This window comes from Camelina sativa, chromosome 16, assembly GCF_000633955.1.
Source record: "Camelina sativa cultivar DH55 chromosome 16, Cs, whole genome shotgun sequence".
NCBI classification, from domain to species: domain Eukaryota; kingdom Viridiplantae; phylum Streptophyta; class Magnoliopsida; order Brassicales; family Brassicaceae; genus Camelina; species Camelina sativa.
The window spans coordinates 8,958,040-8,981,619 of NC_025700.1; the positions used below are offsets into that span (position 1 = coordinate 8,958,040).

General features: G+C 31.5%; 4 protein-coding genes across 4 annotated transcripts; 3 read left to right on the forward strand and 1 right to left on the reverse strand.

Moving 5' to 3' along the window:
• LOC104750204 (heme oxygenase 4, chloroplastic-like) lies at positions 2,138-5,140 on the forward strand. The gene is made up of 4 exons (XM_010471965.2): positions 2,138-2,592; positions 4,239-4,465; positions 4,632-4,739; positions 4,954-5,140. Exons 1-4 carry the CDS (start codon positions 2,166-2,168, stop codon positions 5,044-5,046), a joined length of 855 nt encoding a protein of 284 aa, XP_010470267.1. The 5' UTR covers positions 2,138-2,165; the 3' UTR covers positions 5,047-5,140.
• LOC104753496 (YDG domain-containing protein At5g47160-like) lies at positions 9,072-10,208 on the reverse strand. The gene is made up of 2 exons (XM_010475740.1): positions 10,204-10,208; positions 9,072-9,723 (listed from the first exon to the last, which is right to left on the reverse strand). Exons 1-2 carry the CDS (start codon positions 10,206-10,208, stop codon positions 9,072-9,074), a joined length of 657 nt encoding a protein of 218 aa, XP_010474042.1.
• LOC104750205 (glutamyl-tRNA reductase 1, chloroplastic) lies at positions 15,754-18,164 on the forward strand. Its single transcript, XM_010471966.2, has 3 exons — positions 15,754-16,135; positions 16,273-16,514; positions 16,730-18,164. The coding sequence occupies exons 1-3, from the start codon at positions 15,871-15,873 to the stop codon at positions 17,861-17,863; spliced, it is 1,641 nt and encodes a 546-aa protein (XP_010470268.1). The 5' UTR covers positions 15,754-15,870; the 3' UTR covers positions 17,864-18,164.
• LOC104750206 (phosphoglycerate mutase-like protein 2) lies at positions 20,437-22,506 on the forward strand. The gene is made up of 10 exons (XM_010471967.2): positions 20,437-20,597; positions 20,734-20,795; positions 20,876-20,983; positions 21,122-21,201; positions 21,364-21,526; positions 21,613-21,687; positions 21,768-21,856; positions 21,959-22,078; positions 22,152-22,196; positions 22,281-22,506. The coding sequence occupies exons 1-10, from the start codon at positions 20,471-20,473 to the stop codon at positions 22,369-22,371; spliced, it is 960 nt and encodes a 319-aa protein (XP_010470269.1). The 5' UTR covers positions 20,437-20,470; the 3' UTR covers positions 22,372-22,506.

Genomic DNA, 23,580 nt, shown 5'->3' on the forward strand with positions numbered 1-23,580 from the left:
CTTCTTCACTGGTTTGGTCTCGTCTGTTACAATCAAGTTCCTAGATTTATCTGATGTGGTGATTTATTTGTTGTTGAAGAAAGAAAGAGGGGAGAAGAAAAGAGAGAGAAAAAAAAATTAGAGATCGTGAAAGAAAGATGAGAGATAGTAAGAGAAAAGAAAGGAAAGAAAATAAAAGATATTTTTGTCATTTTCAATAGATTAAAGTGGGTTCTATGGCATTTGAGAGAAGGGAATAACGAAAGTGGCATTGGCGATAAAGATTACCACTGTTCATGGCAATATTAATATCCCTTTTCTTACCGTTTTATTAAGAAAATAGGGTTTAACATGATCCTGCAAGTTCTCATTTAGAGAGGGTGTTGCAAGCATTTTGGGTCTAGTTATCATGATCATCCCCAACTCGAACTATGCAAAAACTCTGTAGCTGATCTCTAGCTTGATTTCATTTTGTTAGCTATTCAACGGTTGTGGTCTAGTGATAAGAAAAATTGGAAAAAGGTTAAAAAATATAAGCGTTCATAGATTAATTGGTAAAGATTTTTAGGTAAAGTTTAGAGGTTACTGGTTTGAGTGAAGCTTGAGAAAAAACCATTAAAAATAATTCAAAAAAACAAAATGTTGAAAGAAACTAATTCATGTTCAATTTATTATAGAAACAAAAATCAAATGGCCCAGAAAATTTCATAGTAGTCTTAGTAATGGGTGATTTGGCTACCTTAATGTTAGTTGAAAAATATTCCAAACTCGAGTAAGGCAATGCAATAATCTTTTAGAGATGAGTCCATCCGTGGTATTGTATGTTCTTCTGATGATCAGATCAGCCAGTTGAGTTTATTATTAAAAAAAAAGTATTCTGTTGGACAATTTCGCTTTTTATTAGTTATTTTATGTTTCGGTCTGAAAGAAAACCTAGTTTCAATTAATAATGTGAATGAGATTGTAATTGTAAGGCTATTTTGACATTTAATTGACTTATGCTCAAATATTACAATTGACCAAATTATGTATATTTACTCAATAATAAAAGGATTATCCAAATTAGGATTTCGAATAGAGAATTTGTTAGAAGTATCCCTTTTCGAATATTCTTTTTCAAAAATACCCATTTTTGAACATTTCATTTTTACCTTTTTTTACACAATTACAATATGTTATATTAATATTTAGAACTTTTTTAGGATTGGGTTATCTATTTTACATTTAGGATATATTTTTGAGTGGTTAGGATTTAGTATTTGGAGTTTAGGGCTTAAAATTTAGTTGTTTTATACATAGAAAAGATGTATTTTTGGAAATAAACAACATGTAAACGTATTTTTAAAAAGTAAAATAGAAAAATGGGTATTTTTGAAAATCTTCCTTTCAAATACTGCATGGCTCACCATAATTTTTTATGATATGAGTTTGTCAATCACAAAAACAAAAAGGTATTCTCAATGGTTGTTCACTTTGTAGTTTTTTTATAGTCTTTATTTTATGCTAAAATTTCTGGTATTAGATTACTTGTTAACCGATTTCATAGTTTAGAATTATAGGTATACCACAACGACACCTATAATTAAAGACTAAAGTCTCTCTTTTTCAATTATTTTTTAAAAATGTATATGTCATATATGAATTTTATTCCTATTATTCTGGTTTTGTATTTTTACAAAATAATATTTAACGTGTTAAGTACATAATTCTTTTACTCTTGTTCATTTAAAAGAATTACAATGTTGTTCACTTTTTTGGTAATTCTTTTACTCTTGCTAGTCTTTAGTTATTCTCTCTATCAATGATTATTCAATTATTATTATTTTTTAAAAACATAAATTTCATATATATTCATTTTAGTCTTTATTCTGGCCTTGTTTTCTAATAATATTTCACGTGCTTTGTACGTAAGACCCAGTTCTCTATTATTTTGTCAACTGGTGCAGCGGCGGTATATTGTCTGAAACCATCTTACGAAGCTGTCTTTTGTCGTAATTAAGCCGTTGACTAGATACGTATAAAGTCTTTAAATTAAAGACTTAATGCAAGACTACATACACTTAATATTAAAATCAAGACTAAATGTACGACTATATATATATATATATATATATACACACTTCCTTAGTCTTTCTCTTACAAACCCTGATTACAGATCTCAGTTTGTCTGTGTATTTTGCATATTCATGGCTACAGCAAGAATCAATGCCTCAAGCTGCTTTCCCACAAGCAGAAGACTCGACTGTGAAATCCACGTCAGTCTAAGAGCTAAGACTGTGACGGTAAGGTACCCCCTAACAAAAGCCGCTCCTCGTCGCCATCTTGTCCGAAGAGCAAACAAAGATCGGAATTTGGTGGTGAATGCTATGGAGGCAGCGGAGGAGAAGCCAACGAAAAGGTATCCTGGAGAACCGAAGGGGTTTGTGGAGGAGATGAAGTTCGTGGTAATGAAAATGCATCCGAGAGAACATGCAAATGAAGGAAAAAAGGAGTTCAATGGTCCTGTATCGACATGGAATTTCACAATCGAAGGCTACTTGAAGTTTCTGGTCGACAGTAAGCTTGTATTCGACACGCTTGAAGAGATTATTCACGAATCTACTGTCCCAGCTTGTGAGTTTCTCATCCTTATTTTTCCATATGCTTTTTCTTGTTATGATTATGAATTGGGTGAGGTTTACAGATGATTTCTTGAAATGAGTTCTGTCTACTAGATCTGATTTAATCTTCTCCTAAGTTTTAATTATTAGGAGGAAAAAGTTTTGACTTTTGAGAAATGTTTGGGACTTGATTTACACACAAAAATTCGACAAAACTTGGGAGAATGTATTCAAGTTGACATTTTAAGTGATTTGTGTGATATGATTTTCAAACCATGATTTTGAAATGTTTAGCGTCAGTTCCTTCTTCTTGGATTGGATCATATGCACTTATATAACAGTCTTCAATTAATGTCCGAGTGATCACAGTCATGCTAGGTCAGAACTACAAACCTTATTCCCTATATAATAGTAGGAGCCGAATGAAATCGGCGGACCTACGTACAAACTAGGGGGTGCAACTGAACCCCTTAAATTTTTTTAAAAATATTTAGCCACTGAAAAAAATGAGTCTTTAGCAAATTTGTTTGTGTTGACCCCTTAATATTGTGGTCTTTAGAAGGATGATGTTTAATTAAAGAAAAACCTTTATTTTCTTTGAAAAAAATACTCCATCCGTTTCATAATACAGGATGTTTAGAGTAATATTTTTGTTTCATAATATAGGATGCAATTTTCTATGCAACTTTTTGATTAATTTTATATCTTATATTAATTATGCAATCTTGTTTATGATTAGTTAGGCTTTGTAAAAATAATTCTTCCTTAATATGTGTGTTTTAACTAAAACATCATATATTTTGCAACGGAGGGAGTAGTTTATTTCATGCAAATAACTCATGACACGTTTCTCTTAATTGAAGTATCATATGTGTATTATTTATTGTATTTTTTTGGTTTTAGAGTTTAAAACAGAGTTCGTTTCATGAAAAATAAAAACAGTATTATCTGTGTTCCTTTCATGAGTCGTTTTGTAAATTTTGCAGAAAATAATTTTACTAAGCCTACATCCATCATATGAGAAAATATATAATATATTAGTCAAATAAATAATTTAACTCATGATTTTTTTTGGAAAGCATTTAACTCATGATTGTGGTTAAAATTATTTGCATATTTTTATTATGATTAAGAATGTTTATATAATTTTCTTAAAATTGTTGAATTATCTTCATAATATACATGTCATCGCAAAAAAAAAAAAAAAAGATTATATGATACAAACTATATTAGTCTTTTTTTTATTAGTTAAATTATTTGACCTGGTAAAAATATTTCTAGGTCCGCCGCTGAGAATCAGAGAAAGAAACCTTAAAAATGAGGTGTAGCTATTTGAGGAATAAAATTTGTTTATATATCTTCTATGATTACAGAATTATAATAATTAAAATTAGTATAGTTGAAGTCTTGAAGACATATTTTTTGGTATTCAACTATAATAATTTTACTTTTTTTCTTAACATGGTACGTAATGAAATTTTGTATTACCTTACGTACGTATAACATATCAGTCAATTTAGTTTTCTTAAATAAAACCTAAATTTGCGTATGACGGAAGTCATGGCTAAGCATTAAAAATAGACACTATAGTATGCAAAAGGTATGTTTGTTTCATGTAAACATTGTCAAGAAAATTTGGTCCTTTTTTCTCTTGTGTAGATGTCGGGCTCAAAAACACGGGATTAGAAAGGGCAGAGAATTTGAGAAGGGATTTGGAGTGGTTCAAGGAACAAGGTCATAAGATTCCTGAGCCAATGGTTCGTGGTAAAGCATATTCTCAGTATTTAAAGAATATAGCAGATCAGAAGGATCATCCAGCATTAATCTGCCACTTCTACAACATCAACTTTGCACATAGCGCCGGTGGTCGAATGATTGGGACAAAGGTATTAAAGAACATAACTAACTATATATAATCTCTAAATAACCACTTGGAAATTATTGTAGCTGGACCTGGCATATCGTTGACCAATGACCAAATTTCTTGTAGTGATAATTTCAAAAAAGTCACTTGGGAATTTTTTTTTCATAAAAATTTACAAGTTTTTTCAGGTGTCTCAGAAGATACTCAACAATAAAGAACTCGAGTTCTACAACTATAACGGCCAGCTTCCCGGATTGTTGCAGAACGTGGGTCAAGAGGTGAACAAAGTTGCTGAGGTATATAGAACATAACAATAATGTGAAATTTTTATTTTTTTATTTGGTTAAAATGTGCATTAATTAGTTTTTAGCAGTCAAGAATAACGTGAAAAATGTCGATTTATTCAAATAGATGATAATTAACTTACCACAAAAAAAAAACATTAATATGAGAGAAAATTAAGTTTTGGTGCCTTTTAACCGTAAAGCAAATTTTATGTTGAATGGGCAGTTGTGGACGAGGGAAGAGAAGAATCATTGTTTGGAAGAGACAGAGACATCGTTCAAGTTATATTGGGAGATTTTTCGTTACTTGTTGCCCTAATTTGTGATGACCTTCTAATGAAAACATGTACAAGTCTTTCCATGCCCATTACTTTTCTAAATGGCTTAATAATAATAGGATGTCTATGTGGTTGCCGAGATGTAGGCACCCCACTTCCTTAGTTGTTTACCTGTTTCTTTTCCACTTCACGTTTATATGAACTAAACCATCTTTCTATTTGAGAGAAAATAATTATTTTCCCCTATTGAATTCTCTTGTAGGGAAAAATTGGAGAAAGTTTGGAACAAAAATCATATTTGTTGAGAAAATTTATCAATTAGGCTAAGGCCTTGTTGGTTTATTTGGTAGTCGCCTGACTACTTTCTAACATTAGTCAGAAAACATTCCAAACTCCGGACAGATAATATGATGGTCTTTTTTTGGGGGGAAAGTCTACTCTAAAACACTTTGGTGCACATTTCTACTCGCAGCCAATAGAGTATTAAAAAAAAAAAGACTTATGTTAGGGACCGGATAAGCTCTTCCAAGCCGCATAAATTCCAGCTTTATATTTTTCTGAAAAGTTAAAAATAAACAATATTTTTTAAAAAATTTGTTCATCTATACCTTTATTTGTAAATTCTCATTATCACTAATTATAAACAACCTTTATTAATAGATATTTAATCAAGTTTTAAGCAGTTTATGAAAATAAAAAGTAGAAAATCATGTTACAAACAATTAGAATTTTTTTTTTTGAAAAAGTGGCTTTCTCATTTTGTTGAAAATAATAAATGATGTTTTAAAAAAAATGATACATATAAAACTAATTATTTTCAACTTGTCATCGCCACATTTGTTTGATGTTTTGTATTTAACTAGTTCTTGGTCGATATAAAAGGCCAAAATTGAATTCTTTAACTCTTGGACATAAATTTTCTCTCTATACTTATACAGGGAAGTCACAAGAAAATTTTCAACTTTTATTACAGAGACCGTTTTGTGGACTCTCTGGTTTTTGCCTTTCATGTCATCTCTCCGTGGACTTATGGAAACAGACTTAAAAGTACATCGTATCATATACACGTACCAAAAACCTAGAAATTAGGCTTAATAAAATCTCCTCAAGTGGTACAAGGGTTTTCTAGTTTATTAGGATGAGAAATTATACCATATATAACCTAATTAGTTGTCTACATGCAAAACAATACCAAAGGTAGAAATTATTATTCGGGACTATTATCTCAAGAAAATCCAATAAATCGAATTAATCTATTGCAAAAGAAGAAGTGAAAGGGTTTATAGGAGTACACGTGGGCTGCACACAAAAGAAACGTGTGAATGAAGCCATCTTTCTAAATCTGAAAACCCTACAAAATAAATCTTCATGACTCTGTTTCGGAGTAGGGATTGTCGTCAAAATCATCTTCAAGAAGAAGAACAGTGTGGCAGACAGGGAAAGAATTACTCTTACTTAACCACCTGTAGATACAGTAATCATGAAACTCATGGGGACAATACGCCATCTGCTGAAAGTTCTGTACCTCCTCTTATATATCCTCCAAACAAATAGCACATGTCTCATTGTCTTGAGTAGGAAGAGGAGAAGATGCTCCAATGAATCTCTGTGTGACGTGAAGGTACATGTTAAACGGTGCTGGAACTCGCTGGGACGCAAAAGCAATCTCGGTACAGAGGCGACTGCATAAGAGATTGTCTTGGAAAGTTGAATGGAGAACATCTTGGATCTTGTGGGGATCAAAGCTAACCACGTTGTTTAAGATCAGGTGAGTGTCTGGGAACGGAGGACCATCATCTCTCTCACGCTTGAGATCTATCTCCACTGTTGTCGATGCAGACTCGGAGGGACACGGGAAGACGTCAATATCAACCGTGACTTCTGGAAACATTCTTGTTTTTGGAATTAGGGCAAGACAAGGACCTAGACGAGTGTTAGAGACTTGGAATTGTGAGTTTTGCTTACTTGCTGAGATGATCTTGTGGTTCTTCCCGATCTTATAACTTATATAGTCGGCGTAGGACTCTTTCTTTTCCTTATGTGTTTTGGTTTCGTATTATTAAATTAATGATTTTTCTATTTTATAAATTATTATAAAATCATTATTAATTCATATATATAATTTATGTTAAAAAACTTATATACACATAAAAAAAACCTCTAAATTTAATGTAAAAATAAATAACAAAAAACTTATTTAACTTAATATGACATTAATATGTATATAGGATTCAAATTTAAATTATTTAACAATAGTAGATATAAGTACGTAAAGATATCTGAATGGCAATAAAATGTATAGTTCGTGACACAATAATTTTATTTATTAAGATCCTCGTTTACATTGCCGTACCATCTTATAATTAAAAGAAAAAGTATAAAACAAAAAAATGTCTAAAATATTGTAAGTTACTACAAAAATTGCAGCTCACTGATGATTAATTAAATTTGAGAAGAGTATATTAGAGAAAAGAATCAAAAAAAATTAAAATTATATCCATTACTCTTAGAGAATCCACACATTTTCAATATAATTCGAGTCATGGCTTCTGTGAGTATTAAAAGAAAAACGGATTTGTGGCTTAAGGGATCCGCATCATTAGTTTTTGGATCAGCCTCCCTATTCTCAGATCTTATTTAAGTCACCAAATTATTTAGGATTGATCTTTATCTTCTACTTTTTAGAGTTTGATTATTTTTATTTTTAGCTTCTGTTTTGTACATATCTCCATCAAAATCATAGCAGTGATTTCGAGAGTAAGTTCTCTTTTTATTTTTTAAAAAAATTAACTGATCGATCTATTTCATAATTGCAAGTTTGTTTATCTAAATGAATAAAAGCAGAATTATATGTTTTCCAAGGAAACTGGTAAAGAGGTATTATTCTTGAATAAGCATGTAATATATCAAATTTTTAGTTTCTTATGATTATTAAATTTTCAGTTAATGTTAAATATTTTTTTTTACAATTTTCAAAAAATATTTATTATCCAAAAAAGAAAATGATCAAAGAAGTTAAAAATTTGCATGGTGTTAGAAACAAGAGTTTTAAGGAATTGTTCTCTTGTTGTTATCTATTCCATAAGATACAACATATATAGAAATATAATATTAGAGTTTATGTTAGAGACCAAGTCATCTACAATCTACTAATGGGCCATATAATGGGCATCCACTAATTCATAGTATTATTCATAAACATTGTAAGAAAATAACTTTAAGTCAAATAAGAATTATTAAGATAATCAATTGGTCAAAATTTCTAAAATGAAATAAAATCATTCCAAATTGGAATAAAAATTTTCAAATATGTGAAAAAAATAAATGAAAACAATATAATAAAAATTTTAGCATATAAAATAGTTACTTTCTGATTTTAGCATGACACACCTGATCCTAATCTCATATAATAATACAAGGAGGTGTAAATCCTATTTTTCAGTTTTACAACATCACCAACCCTCAAAATTTCTTTGGACACATAATGTATTTTGCCACTGGTATGAGGGATGAGCACATATCGAAAATTTTATATCCACCATCATTATTTGTATTCAGAAACGAAACTAGTGTAATTGTCATTGGATAAATATAAGAAGCATCAACATATTTTTTTAATACTTCTTGTCACAAAGGAGATTATAACTAGATTTTGTGGTTTTATTTTGAAGTTTAATTAAAGTTGTAATATTGTTACATGTTTCTAATTTGATGCATGATTCATTTAAAGTTGCTAATTATAACCCAAATTCTTTTTGAGCCTAAAGAGCCAATGGTCTACACAGCAATGATATATAAGTATATATGATGTATCTCATCATGACTTAAGAGCTTTGATTATAGTGGGATGCAAACAAAAGAAACGTGTGAATGAATCCATCACTCTTAATCTGAAAAACGTACGTGAGTTTGTGTTGTTTATTACTTGAAAGACTCTGTTTCAAAAGGTTCTCCTGTATAGTTAGTTACTTGCTGAGAAAGTGATGTGTGTTTTTTTATTTTATAACTACACTTAAAGTTATCACAATAAAATATAATTTTTGGTCACAATACACATTTTTCGGGACTAAAAGTAATGTTTCCAGTCCACAGAAGGTTGACCTGGACATCTACAAAGCTTGAACTTGAAAATAACATTACCTCCTGGTCCATTCTCTTCCCAATAATCTTGAACCACGTACAGACCATCATAGACATAATGCTTTCCTCTATAGTCCGATCTCTTCAACCCACGTATGACCCTCACTGGAGATTTTAACCTCATGCTGTTGACTAGAGCCAAATTTCCCCTAACCATTTTCTGGTCGTGAAGTATTTTTTGACTCTTGCGGATACCATTACCTCCTTCGCCAGAGTATATGAGGACATCGAAGTCAAATCTATCACAGTAACCGCTACCTTCGGATGCCACAATGCTCGTAGCTAAAACATCATCTCTTTTATGCATGTAATCGATTCCACGAACAATGCTCAAATGAAGACCAACAAGACTGATTTCCGTTTTATACTGAAACTCATCCCCAACATGGACTCCGGGCACTTGTCCAATCATTTTTGTACCATTGACTTGCTTCCCCGACTCCAAGAGAACATCCCTTGTCTTATGATGAACACTAGTCGTGGCAGTTGATTTGCCTCGTCTTGCAGCCTTGTCCCGAGCCAGCTCTTCGAACACAATTTTGAAAATTCGCAGGGTTTTCAGAACCTTCTCACGTGGGCTAAGAACATGTGTATCCAGAGGGAGTTCTTATATAAGATTATTTTAGTCGGCGTAGGGGTACTCTCCTTAATCTCTCTCTTTGAGCTTTTCTTTTCTGCTGTTTCCTTTTCTTATTTTCTCATATTTTTCTTTAGCTTAACCCTTTTTTTTGTGTTTTGAAATTATTAGAAACTAAAAAAAAAAAATTTAATTCATATTATTAGAAACTGTGATATTTTAGAATAATAACTGTAGAGTTTATCCTCTTGCATGGGAAAAGAATAGTTTTAAAAAATAATTTTAGTATATAAAATAACCAAACAATGCTTTAACTTTAAATATGGGATTATTAAACAATAATAAATATAAGCACATGAAGATATCCGAACTGCAACAATATTTTCATTATTAATATTGTCATTATTGGGACACAATACTTTAATTATTAAGATCCTCATTTACATTGTCAAATATTGATTTATTGTTGTAAGAATAAGACCTCATTTTTTCACCCCATATATATATATATATATATATATATATATATATATATATATTTCTTATTATATAAAGTTGAATTTTGAAACTTAGTCATTAACAAGATTTTGACATGTGTCAATTTATCAATTTGAGATTTTGACATATGTAAATATTTAATAGGAAAAATTTGATTAAAACAAAAAGAAAATATTTTGTTTTAAAAAATATTAATAAAGTAAAAAGATAATTATAAAAAATTTCAGAATTTAGAAAAAAACAAAGTTTTTTAAATAATTGTAATTAAGGATATTATATATATTTCATAAAATTCGAAATTATAATATTATTTACTATTTTTGTCAATTGCCTTATTTTTAATTTTAAGTGATTAATTATAAAAAAATAGAAAAAGGATTAAGGAAAATATACTTTTAATTATTAATTATAAATTTTGTACTCACTTCTATATAATCAAAGATCGCCTCATATTTAAATAATTTATTAAAAAACATTGCTTTCAACTTTGTTTAATTGAGAATATATTTTAATGGGAAAGTAAATTTTTCTTATTTTCTTAAGCCAAAATTTTCTACTACTTTCTCTTTTTTTCAGTTGGGAATAGGTAAGATTATTAAGTTGGCCAAAAAAAAAGATTAATATATGAGGCATCTTTTCTAATACTGTATTTTAAAATTTATTATAGTATTTTTAGATTGTTTTAATTTATATTTTAATTTTTGAATGATTTGGGATTCATATATTAACATGCTTATAATTTTCTATTGTTTCTTTAATTATGCCAAATTAATTTTCTTTCAATTTCTCAACCTTGATTCGTTGGTCATAAACCCTTCTTTTTTTGTAAAAATAATTGTTATCATTATTCATTCAATCCCAAAAGGAGATAACGAATAGAAGCTCATCAACCTAATGAATTGATAAAATAGGCTAATCAAACACAAGCTTACAACAAACATAGATAGATATATTGGAAAAAAATAAATCGTTGTTGATAGATCTATAGGAGCTCAAAGATTCTGACACCCTGGTTTGCGGAAATGTTTAAAATAATTGATTTAGCCACATACGTCACCAAAATGCACTTATTTTTTCAGTCAAGGGTCTTGATAGATCTTCATGATGGGTGACCTTTCTAGAAGTCATTGTCAAAATTGTGCAAGTGAGGACAAAACACAAGAAAATATCATTTGTTGATTTGTAAGGTCGGCAATCAAGTTTTTAAAGACTTCCAGACGTAACAAACCGGCCATCAAATATGGGTTGGTCCACAAGCCGGGAATAGATCTAGGGCCCACTTGGGAAGGTGGGCCTATGGACTGAGAGTAGACATGGGCTCACTAAACAATGTGGCGGGTGAAGCGTTACAGAGACAGAGGCCACATCATGATGTGTCAAAGACACTTCCACGAATACATTGAGAAATTTAGCATTAGTTACTATCAAAAGATTTTGTGACGATTGAAAAAGGTTTTGACGTTTATTGGTCGTCGGAGCAAGCTATTTTGAGATAGCAAAAAGACGTGAACATTATCTCTCCACACAAGATGAGGGCAGAGCCGAGGTTATCTCTATGGTGGAGAAGGTTGGACACAAGGTTATCTACCCAACAGAGGAGGTTGGACGCAAGATTATCTATCTCCTTAAGGGAGGAAGACGGAGCCAAGGTTCTCTCCATAAGGGAGAGGACGGAGACGAGGTTTTTTCCATGGCGGTCATACATTATTGTGATGATACATCATTGATTAGTATATTATGTTATCTATAAACACATTAAGCCAACTATTTTACTTTCACTTTGGCATAGTTACTATCACGAATACATTGGGAAATTTAACATTAGTTACTATCAAAAGATTTTTTTGTGAAGTTAGAAAATTGTTTTTACTTTCATTGGTTGTCAGAACAAACAAAAAGACGTGAAGATATTTTCTCCACATAGGAGGAGGGCAGAGCCGAGGTTCTCCCTATGATATAGAAGGTTAGACACAAAGTTATCTCCGCAAGGGAGGAAGGTGGAGGAGATTGGACGCAAGGTTATCTTTCCAAGGGAGAAAGGCGGAGCCAAAGTTCTCTCCATGGTGGAGTTGGACGCAAGGTTCTCTCCATAAGGGATGGAGGCGAAGCCGATGTTTTCTCCATGGTGGTCATACATTATTGTGATTATACATCATTGATTAGTATATTATGTAATATATATTTTTTATTCAAAATGTTTTTTGAGCAAACAATTTTAGTAATTAAAAGACTATGCAGAAGTGAAAGTAATATACTTGGTTTAATGTGTTTATATAGACAGTAGGATAGTGATAAAGAATGTTTTTGTAACATACAACAGTACATTTAGGTATAAAAAATATACTTTTAATAGTAACATACATAAAGATTTGTAATTGGATATAAATCAGTGTATTATAACAAAAATAAAATTTATATATAACATACAACAAATTTTAATAAATTTAATTTCATTTATAAAACTTTAAATCCGCACATCGGACGGGTCCTCATCTAGTATATATATATATATTACTTAGATTTAGAGTTCACTTATATTTAATTGGTATATAGAATTGAAACTTATAAAACATGAATACTTATTATATATATATATATATATATATATATATATATATATATATATATATGTACTGATAAAAAGTTGTGTTTAAACTCTATAACATTTTTTCTCTAAGTTTCCACGCCAGCCTGTTCTTCCTGCATCTCTTTAATTTTACAACGTCATCAACACTCGAGATTTCTGTAAACATATATTATTTTGCCTATGAAAATTAGGGATGAACACATATCAGATATATTTTTTTTTGTTAAAAACACATATCAGATATTTTATATCCGTTGTTTGCATTCACAAACGAAACGATATTTTATATCGATCATTGGATAAATAATATTAGCATCCAAATTCGCTAAATAGTTATTGTCACCAAGGAGATAACTTGACTTTGTGCTTTTAGTTTGAAGTCTAGCTAGTTACAGTTGTAATGTTTACATTTTTCTGATTTGATGATTTATATATATTTACTAAAACCAAATTTCTATCGAGCCTAAAGAGCCAATTAAATGTTAATAATATAAAACCCATCTACATATGACAATTTGACACTAGATTATTGGTTCGTGATGCTCTAATAGTTGTAATAGTTGGTAAGAGTGATGGTCTAATAGTTGTAATACAGTGGGATAAGATCAAGACCCACAATCTCAATCTATTATTAATCATTGGTAAAAGCAATCTTCTAAAATACGTTAGGAACTAGCCGGGCGATGGGCCATCGTTTAGCGTATAGCCGTATACGCGGCTATATATACGGAATATATACGGTAAATATATTTTATTAAAAATATATATAGATATGAATATATTACATATAAATAATTAAATATATATAATAAAAACAAAATAAATATCAAAATCTTTGTAAAAATACTCATAAAATTGTCAAACCAATAGTATCAACTTTTATATACAATAATCCATTGGAACTTGAATAATTTCTGAAAATAATTACAAAAGACAAATATGCAGTGAGATTCCAAAACAGAGTTTTACGATATCAAAACTCAAACTCAAACATAGTTTTACGATATTAAGAATTATAATTCTCTAATCAACAAGACAACGACGATAGATGATAAAGCCAAAAAAGAAAAATCATATAATCAAAATAAGAGAAGGAGAGTAAAGAAAACCTGAAGACTCTCTGTATATAGAATAAAGTTTGAGAAACAACCTAAGTGTCACAACAGTAGAAAACGATAATAAAGCTTAGCTTTTTATCAATTTATAGATCTATAGCTTGATTGAAGGTAAAAAAAAAAAAAAAAACTTACCGTATATACTCTAACCGTATAGTCGTCCGTATATATGCCGTATAAACAACCGTATTCAACCAACCCGTATTTGTTAAACGCTTAGCCTAAAAACGGTACAGTAGGTCATCGTATACCGTATTGTCACCGTATATACGGCCGTCTAGACCGTATTTTAGAACATTGGGTAAGAGTGATGCTCTAATACAGTGGGATAAGATCAAGACCCACAATAACCCTTACGTTTCTATGTTGTATGTTTTTCTGTTAAAAAGGTATTCGGAAACAGAACTCATGCTACAAGAAACATATGATTAACTATAGACAAATTCATTGGTATCCCCCTACACAGATCAGTTGCTTTTTATTGTTTCGAGTTAATAACATATTCTTTATGCTATTAGTTTTCTCATCGCTAATTAAATACTTCGTTAATTTAGCTGTCAACAAAATTCAACAACTACAATGTCAAAAAAGATTATGTTGCAACCTACATTATAGTTTTTACTAGTTAATTTGATTATAGTACGTTTTAGCTACATAATCTTTTGCTTACTAGTTTGACTATCTTATAATAATAATTATTCGTGAAAGTTATTCCACAAATCTATCCATCGATCGGTTACTTAATGACTCGTGAGATTAAATATCTCCGATAAAAAAATTAATAAGAAATTCTTAGAAATAAACTTATGGATATTTTTATTCAAAAATATTTTTTTCGCTATTTTCATTTTTGCTCTTTTTACACAATTAGAATTTTTATAAATTTTTAATTTTTTTTGCTTTTACGTTTTGGTTATTTATTTTACATTTTGGTTCTCTATTTTACATTTCGGATATAGTTTTGAGGGAGTAAAATTTAGTATTTACTATTTAGAAAATCAAGTTTAGAATTTAGTCATTTTGTATATATAAAATGTTATTATTGAAAATGGACAGAGTATTTTTCCAAAAAGCTAGAAAAAGTATTTTTGCAAATGCTCCAAATATAATTACATATTAAGCAAATACTAAACCATAAGTTAATTATAAAGATATCCATAGGTTGATGCATTTATACCGATCAAAATGTACAGCATTATACTATTAAAATTATGATGGTTATCTTTAAAACCAATCAAGCATTAAAAACATCCGATTTAATTTTAAAACAAAAACAAAAAAAATTCAAAATATATATGTCAAAAAATGGGTTAATTTTGATATATCCATAGGCTGATACAATAATATTGTTCAAATACAAACCAACAAAATGTTAAAACCAAACAAAACTATAATTATTATTATATTTACATGAAACAATATTTATCTATTTTTTTCAAGAACTTTTCATATATTCTCATATAGTTCTCCTAAATCTACATAGATTCCTTTCAGATATCCGGATAATTCCTATGCACACATATTACATCCCAATTTATTCTTAAAAAAATAATAATAATAATCATAATTTCACCATAGATCTCATAGGATTCACAAGTCTACTAGGAAACAAATTTTAAAATAATTATATGTTGCCGTGTAAGAAGAAATGCCACCAAATAAGCAAAAACAAGTGTGGATAAAACGTGTTCACCACCCGCCAATCAAATTTCATCAAAATCTCAACATTTCTCATTACACATATCTCTAGATTACCAACCAATCAAATTCCATAATTTCCGGTTAGACTAAACCGGTTAGACTCGATTTGATTCAGCCTCAAATCATATTCACAACCACAACGATCTCCTTCTTCCACATCACACAACCCCATCTCTCTCTCTGTCTCTGCCTCTCGATTCCTTGATCTCTCTCTTTTGGGTTTTGAGAGATTGAGGTTTGGGTTTCAATGGCGGTCTCAAGTGCTTTCGTTGGTTGTCCAAAGCTTGAGACTTTATTGAATCACCACACTCTATCTTCTTCTTCTTCTTCGTCGTCGTCTTCGTCTTCTGTTTCACAGACAACATTGGGTCTTAATGGGGTTCGTGCTCTTCCGAGGAACAATAGAACCAGACGAGGTTTGATTCAGAGAGCTCGTTGTGAGCTTGATTCTGCTGCGTCTAATGCAGCTAGCATCTCTGCCCTTGAACAGCTCAAGAACTCTGCAGCTGATAGTATGAGTTTCTCTTTCTTAGCCACTTAAAGTTTGAATCTTTTTGTGTGTCAATTTCAATTTGTCGAGTTATGGTTACGTTTTTGATCTGAAAGCAATGTTTTTTAAGTGATGTGAATGCAATTTTGTGGTTGTCAGGGTATACAAAGGAAAGAAGCAGTATTGTTGTGATTGGACTAAGTATTCACACAGCTCCTGTGGAGATGCGTGAGAAGCTTGCTATACCAGAAGCTGAATGGCCAAGAGCTATTGCTGAGTTGTGCGGTTTGAATCATATCGAAGAAGCTGCTGTGCTTAGTACCTGTAACCGTATGGAGATTTATGTCTTAGCTTTGTCTCAGCATCGTGGAGTGAAAGAAGTTACTGAGTGGATGTCAAAGGTGTGACCTTTTTTTCTTCCTTATAATGTTCTTCTTTGTGGTACTTTGGAGTGTGACTAATGCTTTGGAACATGTTAGTGTTGTAGTACTGCATTGAAGTTGTAATTTTGCGTTGTCTACTTTAGATTGGTCATATCATCTGTAGTGACATTGATCTGTTCATATACTATAGTGCTTGTCATGGCTGTGTTAACAGATTCTAATTCTTTTGTCAGACGAGTGGGATCCCTGTTTCGGAGATTTGTCAACACCGTTTTCTGTTGTACAACAAGGATGCTACACAACATATATTTGAAGTCTCAGCTGGACTTGACTCTCTTGTACTAGGAGAAGGTCAGATCCTTGCACAGGTGAAGCAAGTTGTTAAAGTTGGTCAAGGAGTGAATGGCTTTGGGAGGAATATCAGCGGGCTGTTTAAGCATGCGATAACTGTTGGGAAGCGTGTCAGGACAGAGACAAACATTGCTTCTGGGGCGGTTTCGGTTAGCTCAGCTGCTGTGGAACTTGCTCTAATGAAGCTTCCGCAATCTTCACAAGCGTCCGCTAGGATGTGTGTAATTGGGGCAGGCAAAATGGGGAAGCTTGTGATAAAGCATTTGATGGCTAAGGGTTGTGCTAAAGTGGTGGTGGTCAACAGAAGTGAAGAGAGAGTTTCAGCTATCCGTGAGGAGATGTCTGGGATTGAGATTATATATCGACCTCTTGATGAGATGCTAGCTTGTGCTGCAGAAGCGGATGTTGTGTTTACCAGCACAGCCTCTGAGACGCCATTGTTCTTAAAGGAGCACGTAGAGAATCTCCCTCAAGCTTGTCCTGAGGTTGGAGGACTGAGGCTTTTTGTTGACATCTCTGTCCCGAGGAATGTGGGGTCTTGTGTTGGTCAAGTAGAAACCGCACGGGTTTACAACGTGGATGATCTTAAAGAAGTTGTTGCAGCCAACAAAGAAGACAGGTTGAGGAAAGCAATGGAAGCTCAAACCATAATCACAGAGGAATCCACACAGTTTGAAGCATGGAGGGATTCATTGGAAACTGTTCCAACGATCAAGAAGTTAAGAGCTTATGCAGAGAGAATCAGAGTGGCGGAGCTCGAGAAGTGCATGTCCAAAATGGGAGATGACCTCAACAAGAAAACAACAAGAGCGGTTGATGACTTAAGCCGAGGTATCGTGAACAGGTTCTTACATGGTCCAATGCAACATTTGAGATGTGACGGGAGCGACAGTAGAACACTGAGCGAGACCCTTGAGAATATGCATGCTTTGAACAGGATGTACGGGCTTGAGAAAGACATTTTGGAGGAAAAGATTAAGGCAATGGTGGGACAACAACAACAACAACAAAAGTAAAAGAGAAGAAGGAAGAGGATGTTCATCTCTTTTGACAGACAAGATTAGTTTCCGCAAACCTCCCCAAGTAATTTGCATAGATCCTAAAGCTATGGATCTATTTGATTCATTTAATTTTATGTGCAAGAGACTAACATTTCTATTGTCAAGTGTAAGTGTTGTGAAGCTAAAGCGAGCTTGTTGCATGTTTTTTTGCTTCAGAGACACTCGGAGTGTAATGGTATTGATCCAAAAGTACCGTTGCATATTTGTAATAATGTATAAAACTTTGATTCGTGTGGTATAGAGAAATGTTTTTATCCATCGTCTTATCTTGCTTGTGATGTTGCTTTCTTGACTGGTCTTCTATGCCAAGAATTTGATTCGTTTGAGATTCAATCAACATATTGATGATCTAAATCTCACACTTCTATTAGATAATATCACGTAAAACAAAATATCATATGATTTAACAGATAAAAACAATCATTCAATCCATGTTGTTTGCAGAAATAAAATTACTCTGATTCATATTACCACAATCTTATCAAATACTTTCCCGACAAACCTGGTTTAATTGTTAAAAAAATCACAATATGGAAAGAACAAAGATTATTTGTGGACTTGTTGGCTTTTTATTAGTAACACTACATAATCCAATAATGACATAAATCAATAATGACACATTTAGGAGTGGTTTCGATAAGATATGGATCCCGTATAACAATTGCTTCAATTCAATAATAATAAAAAAAAAATCTGGAACAAACACACACATCAAAATTACAATGATAAGTTTAGCCATATTTGCTACCTTAGGCTTTATAAATTTAATAACTTATTGTTATAAATATGAAAAAATGTTATCATATTTGTTATTTCAAAATCACTTATTGTCAGCAATTTATAAGCGATTGAAAACTCAAACATAACTATCCAAACACATGTTAAAGTTCATAAATAATTAAGAACACAATTTGTCTTTTATCATGAACTTCAGAAATTAAGAACAAAAATATACATATCTTCAGACATTTACCCTCTCAAAATCATGCGCATTTTAGGTACAAAATGACATTTCATATGATGTATTTGATATAGTATTTTTTTTTTTTGAACTTGTTTTAAAATTTATAATAATTAACTTTAACTCAGATGTAATATTATAACCATAATTACTATTATGTTGTTCACATATCCGATGAAAATATCACTTAGTTATAAAGCATCTTTGTAATTCCATCAATTGACAATTTCTCTTGGAACTCCAGTTGTCAATATGTGACATTTGAGCTTCTCTAAGGCCTTGAATGGGTAGATTTTAAAAGTGTTTTTGGTTTTAGATTTTTCAAAAATCTACTTTAAAGCCAATCAAAATTATGAAAAAATTGGATTTCCAAAAAATCAGGGAATCCAGATTTTGTTGGTTTTTGGATATTTTTAAAGAAAAACCAAAATCTATGTTATACTAGTTTTTCATTTTCAAGCGTGACTTGAATTCTTTTTTCTGTATTTTTTTTTAATAAATTTTTAACACAAAATCTGAAAACCATAAACCAAAATCTAAAATCTAAAAAGTAGAAACTAGAATTCAAAAACCACTTAAAAACTTGTAAACATTCATGGCCTAATAGTTTAAAACTCAAAATGTAAAGAGCAAACTAATTTTTTTTTGTGAGTGATATACATAGCAATAATATAATTAATATGATACTATTGGTATCTTGGTGAATAAATGATGTGATAAACATACAAATAAAATTTAAGAAATCATTGTTATAATTTAAAGTATATATTTGTTATTAACTTTTAATTTAGGGCTATTTACCCTTTTTTCTATGCTCATTTTTTAAAATACACTTTGTTGTTATCTATTTTCAAAAATATCTTCTTTTACATACAAAATGATTAAATTAGTCCTTTTTTTATTGGAACATTTTGCAGTTTCATATTCAAACATATTCTATATATATTCAACAAGATATTTGTAAAAAATGGTTTCCAAAAAACTTATTTTTAAAAGTATCATATATCGAGTAACTCTTGTATACACGGGTCATAATTATATACAAATAACGTCAATATATATTCTACATCATTATATAAGTAATTTGGCTTGCAATTTTCTAGGTTAGGTTAACATAATTTATTACACAATTTCCACTTAATGGTGCATCAGTCTTGTTGTAATATTACTAAAAGTATTTAAATTCTAGAACAAAATTACGTAATTTAGGGAGAGAAATATCCAACGCATGAAAGATACTTTCATGTAATTTTTTAAAAATAACGTGTAATATATAAAAATAATTTATCATAATAAAATAAATAGCTATAATTTATTAAAATAATAATTTTTTGAAAATAAAAAGTGTGTTTATGAGAAAAAATAGCAAAGTTTTGGAAATAATATTTTAGATATTGTTATTTCGTTTTCTCTCTCTTTTTTTTTTTGTCATACTCATCACATTAATTCAAGTCAAACAGAACCACACAAACAAAGGTTTTTGGGACTTTTTGGAATATTCCGAAGTTGTACTCGTGTAATGGACAAAAGATATAAAAGGAAAGTTAGTAAAGTAAAGAGTTATTAAAGAAAAGCAAGAAAAAGCTGGCCACGGGATCCCTATGATTCACCAATCATCAATGACCTCAAATCTTTCATTTTACATTTCCTCTGTGTCTCTTTCTCCTCTTCCTTCGATTCGTCGCCTCTCTTCTCTTCGTTGTTGCAGCTCTCCTCTTCCTTCTCACGGTAAGCCTCTCCTTGTTTCTTGAATGCTTAAACCAGAGACGTTAAAATCTTGACTTCATCATTATAATAGTCAACGCTAAATTGGTTTTATTTTTGGCTGATCTCCTTTTCCTGTCTGATGAATAAAAAATTATAGATATGGAGGCTAAACAAGGCCAAGGTCTTTACCCACTGCACCGTTGCAAAACTATACATCTGGTTTGTTTGTTTGTTCCCATAATTCCTGATTTGTCTATGTTGTTGTTTCTCAGATTCTGATTGAGCTTCTTGTGTTTTAGGTGAGGCATGCTCAGGGGATTCACAATGTAGAAGGAGAGAAGAATCATGATGCTTACTTATCTGAGGATCTCTTTGATGCTCATCTTACACCTCTTGGATGGCAACAAGTAAGTCAATCTACCGATAATTTTTACTGTTTTATCATTATAACTATGAAATATGAATGATATATTGTTGTAATGCTACATATAGAGGTTTTTGTGGTTTTTTGAAAAAGGTTAGTAATGAGAACTCTGTTATTGTAGGTTGATAATTTGCAGAAACATGTTAAGGCAAGTGGGATTTCTAAAAGAATTGAGTTGGTTGTTGTGTCACCTCTCCTCAGGTAATATACTAAACCCGTAAAGGTAAAGCTTACTGATATGATTTTAATGATCTTTTCATATGGTTGGATTCTTACTTGAACATACTTCACGATTTATGTTCTGCTGCATAGCTTCTTTAAGGGTACCTTTATATTTTAACTCAATACTTGTTTTTGTTTTAGGACATTACAAACTGCGGTTGGAACTTTCGGTTGGGAAGGTGACAAAAATGGCGTTGATGCACCTCTGCTTATGGTGGCAGGTGCAGGAAACAGCGACCGCCCCGCTATATCAAGCTTAAATTGTCCACCGTTCATTGCGGTCGAATCCTGCCGTGAACATTTGGTATGTTTACTTTTCCATCTTTTGTATAACTGACATTTTCTTGATCTTAAACCATTTTCAATTTAATGTTCTTGTTTTGGTTTTAGGGTGTTCATCCTTGTGACAGAAGAAGCAATATCACTAAGTACCGTGAATTATTCCCTGCAATTGATTTTTCACTGGCAAGTACCTAATCTTTACCTCGGACCGGCCTTGTTTTTTTTTTTCTTTTGTTTCACAATTTCACATATTCCATATACAGATAGAAACGGATGAAGATGTCTTGTGGAAGCCTAATGTTAGAGAGGAGAACAAAGAAATTGCAGCCAGAGGCGTGAAGTTCATGAACTGGTGAATATATACAGTTCTTGTTAACATCACTCTGTGTCTGATACTTTTATTGATAGTCTTGGTATGATATTTTCTTGTGATTGATATATCAACTGAATTCAGGTTGAGTACAAGGAAAGAAAAAGAGATTGCGGTTGTTACTCATAGTGGGTTTTTGTATGAAACATTAAACTCATTTGGAAACGATTGTGATCCAGCTGTGAAAAACGAGATTTCTACACAGTAAGAGTTCTTCCTGATCTCTCTTTGTTCATTTGCCATTTATCTTAAAATTTGACACTTTTGATTGTTGCAGATTTGCAAACTGTGAGCTCCGTTCAATTGTTCTCGTAGATAAATGGTAAGTTTGTGTTTATATTAGCAAGTGCTCACATTTGATACATTCACAAAGTCTTATGCCTTCTTCTTTTTTTTTTGTTTGCAGTATGAACAGTTCAAATCCTTCAGTGACCAACTATCCCGGAAAAATACCTGCCGGAGAAGATCTTCCTAGTGATATTGCTGCTCGCAAGTAGTTATAGAGACAAGAGTGATGAGGATTATGTTAAATCTTACATGAATCTCAAAGTTATTTATTATTCTATAAACAGCGTCGTTTCCTCATTACCGTATTCTTGATATCCTTAACCAGAATTTTGCCTTTGCTTCCATAGCTCGTGAGTCGTGAACGTATCCTTAGCTCCGCTCGTAGTTTTATGGTGCAGGGGCTAGAACTAGAAGGCGATACGACACTCTTAGAAGTGACCGGCAGTGCCGGCTTAGATAGGGGGACAACGGGTGCGACCGCCCCGGGTTCATAGATTAAGGAGACAAATAATGTAAGATTAAGGGGCACAAAAAAAAAAAATGCAATTTAAAGGGGTACAAAAAAAAATAATGCAAAATAAATGGGCACAAAAAAATAATGTAAGATAAAAGAGGCAAAAACAAAATTTGTAACAGAAAAATAATTCATTAAAATATGTATTAACGATTTATTTTTACGAGTCAATAACCAAAAATACTTTATCTTCTATAATTATCTCAGCTGACTCCAACGTAGAATGAAAATAATTTTTTCTAATTTTATCAAGTGTTTATATATTATTAAAATGAAATCCATATTTTTTTAACATATAAGAGAAGTTTAAAAAAAAATTAGTCTTTCATTCAAAAAAAATGGGTCTTTCATTCAAAAAAAAAATTGCCCATGGGCCCCTAAAAATCTTGAGCCGGCACTGGTGACCGGGACCGAAGGAAGAACAACATATATGTAACGCTGAGCTTAAACTCATTACTAGCTCAATTAATGTGTTTTCACCATTTTTCAATTTGATTTTTTTGTTTACCAAATTAATTACTACAGTAAATGCAGACTTCAGATGTTGTACACTATGCGAAAAATGATAATTTATCAAAAGTAGATATGAAATCGTAGAAGCGGGCTTCGAATTCAATATAAAACCTTGGTGGCATCACCACACAAAAAGAAAATATTGAAATTCAGAGTTCAAGAGGTCACTTAAGTGGGCAGCCCAAAATCTAACATTCGTCAAACGAAACCATCCACAAAACTACCGAAACACAGAGAAATAGTATTTTTAAGCCGACCTAGCCAGTATCATTCTCAATTCCTCTGCCACGAGCCACCATTTCTGCGACCATTATAAGCATATGCATCGGTAGAAACTCATATTATGCGACCATTATGAACATAATCATCGGTAGAAACTGCATGAATTTCT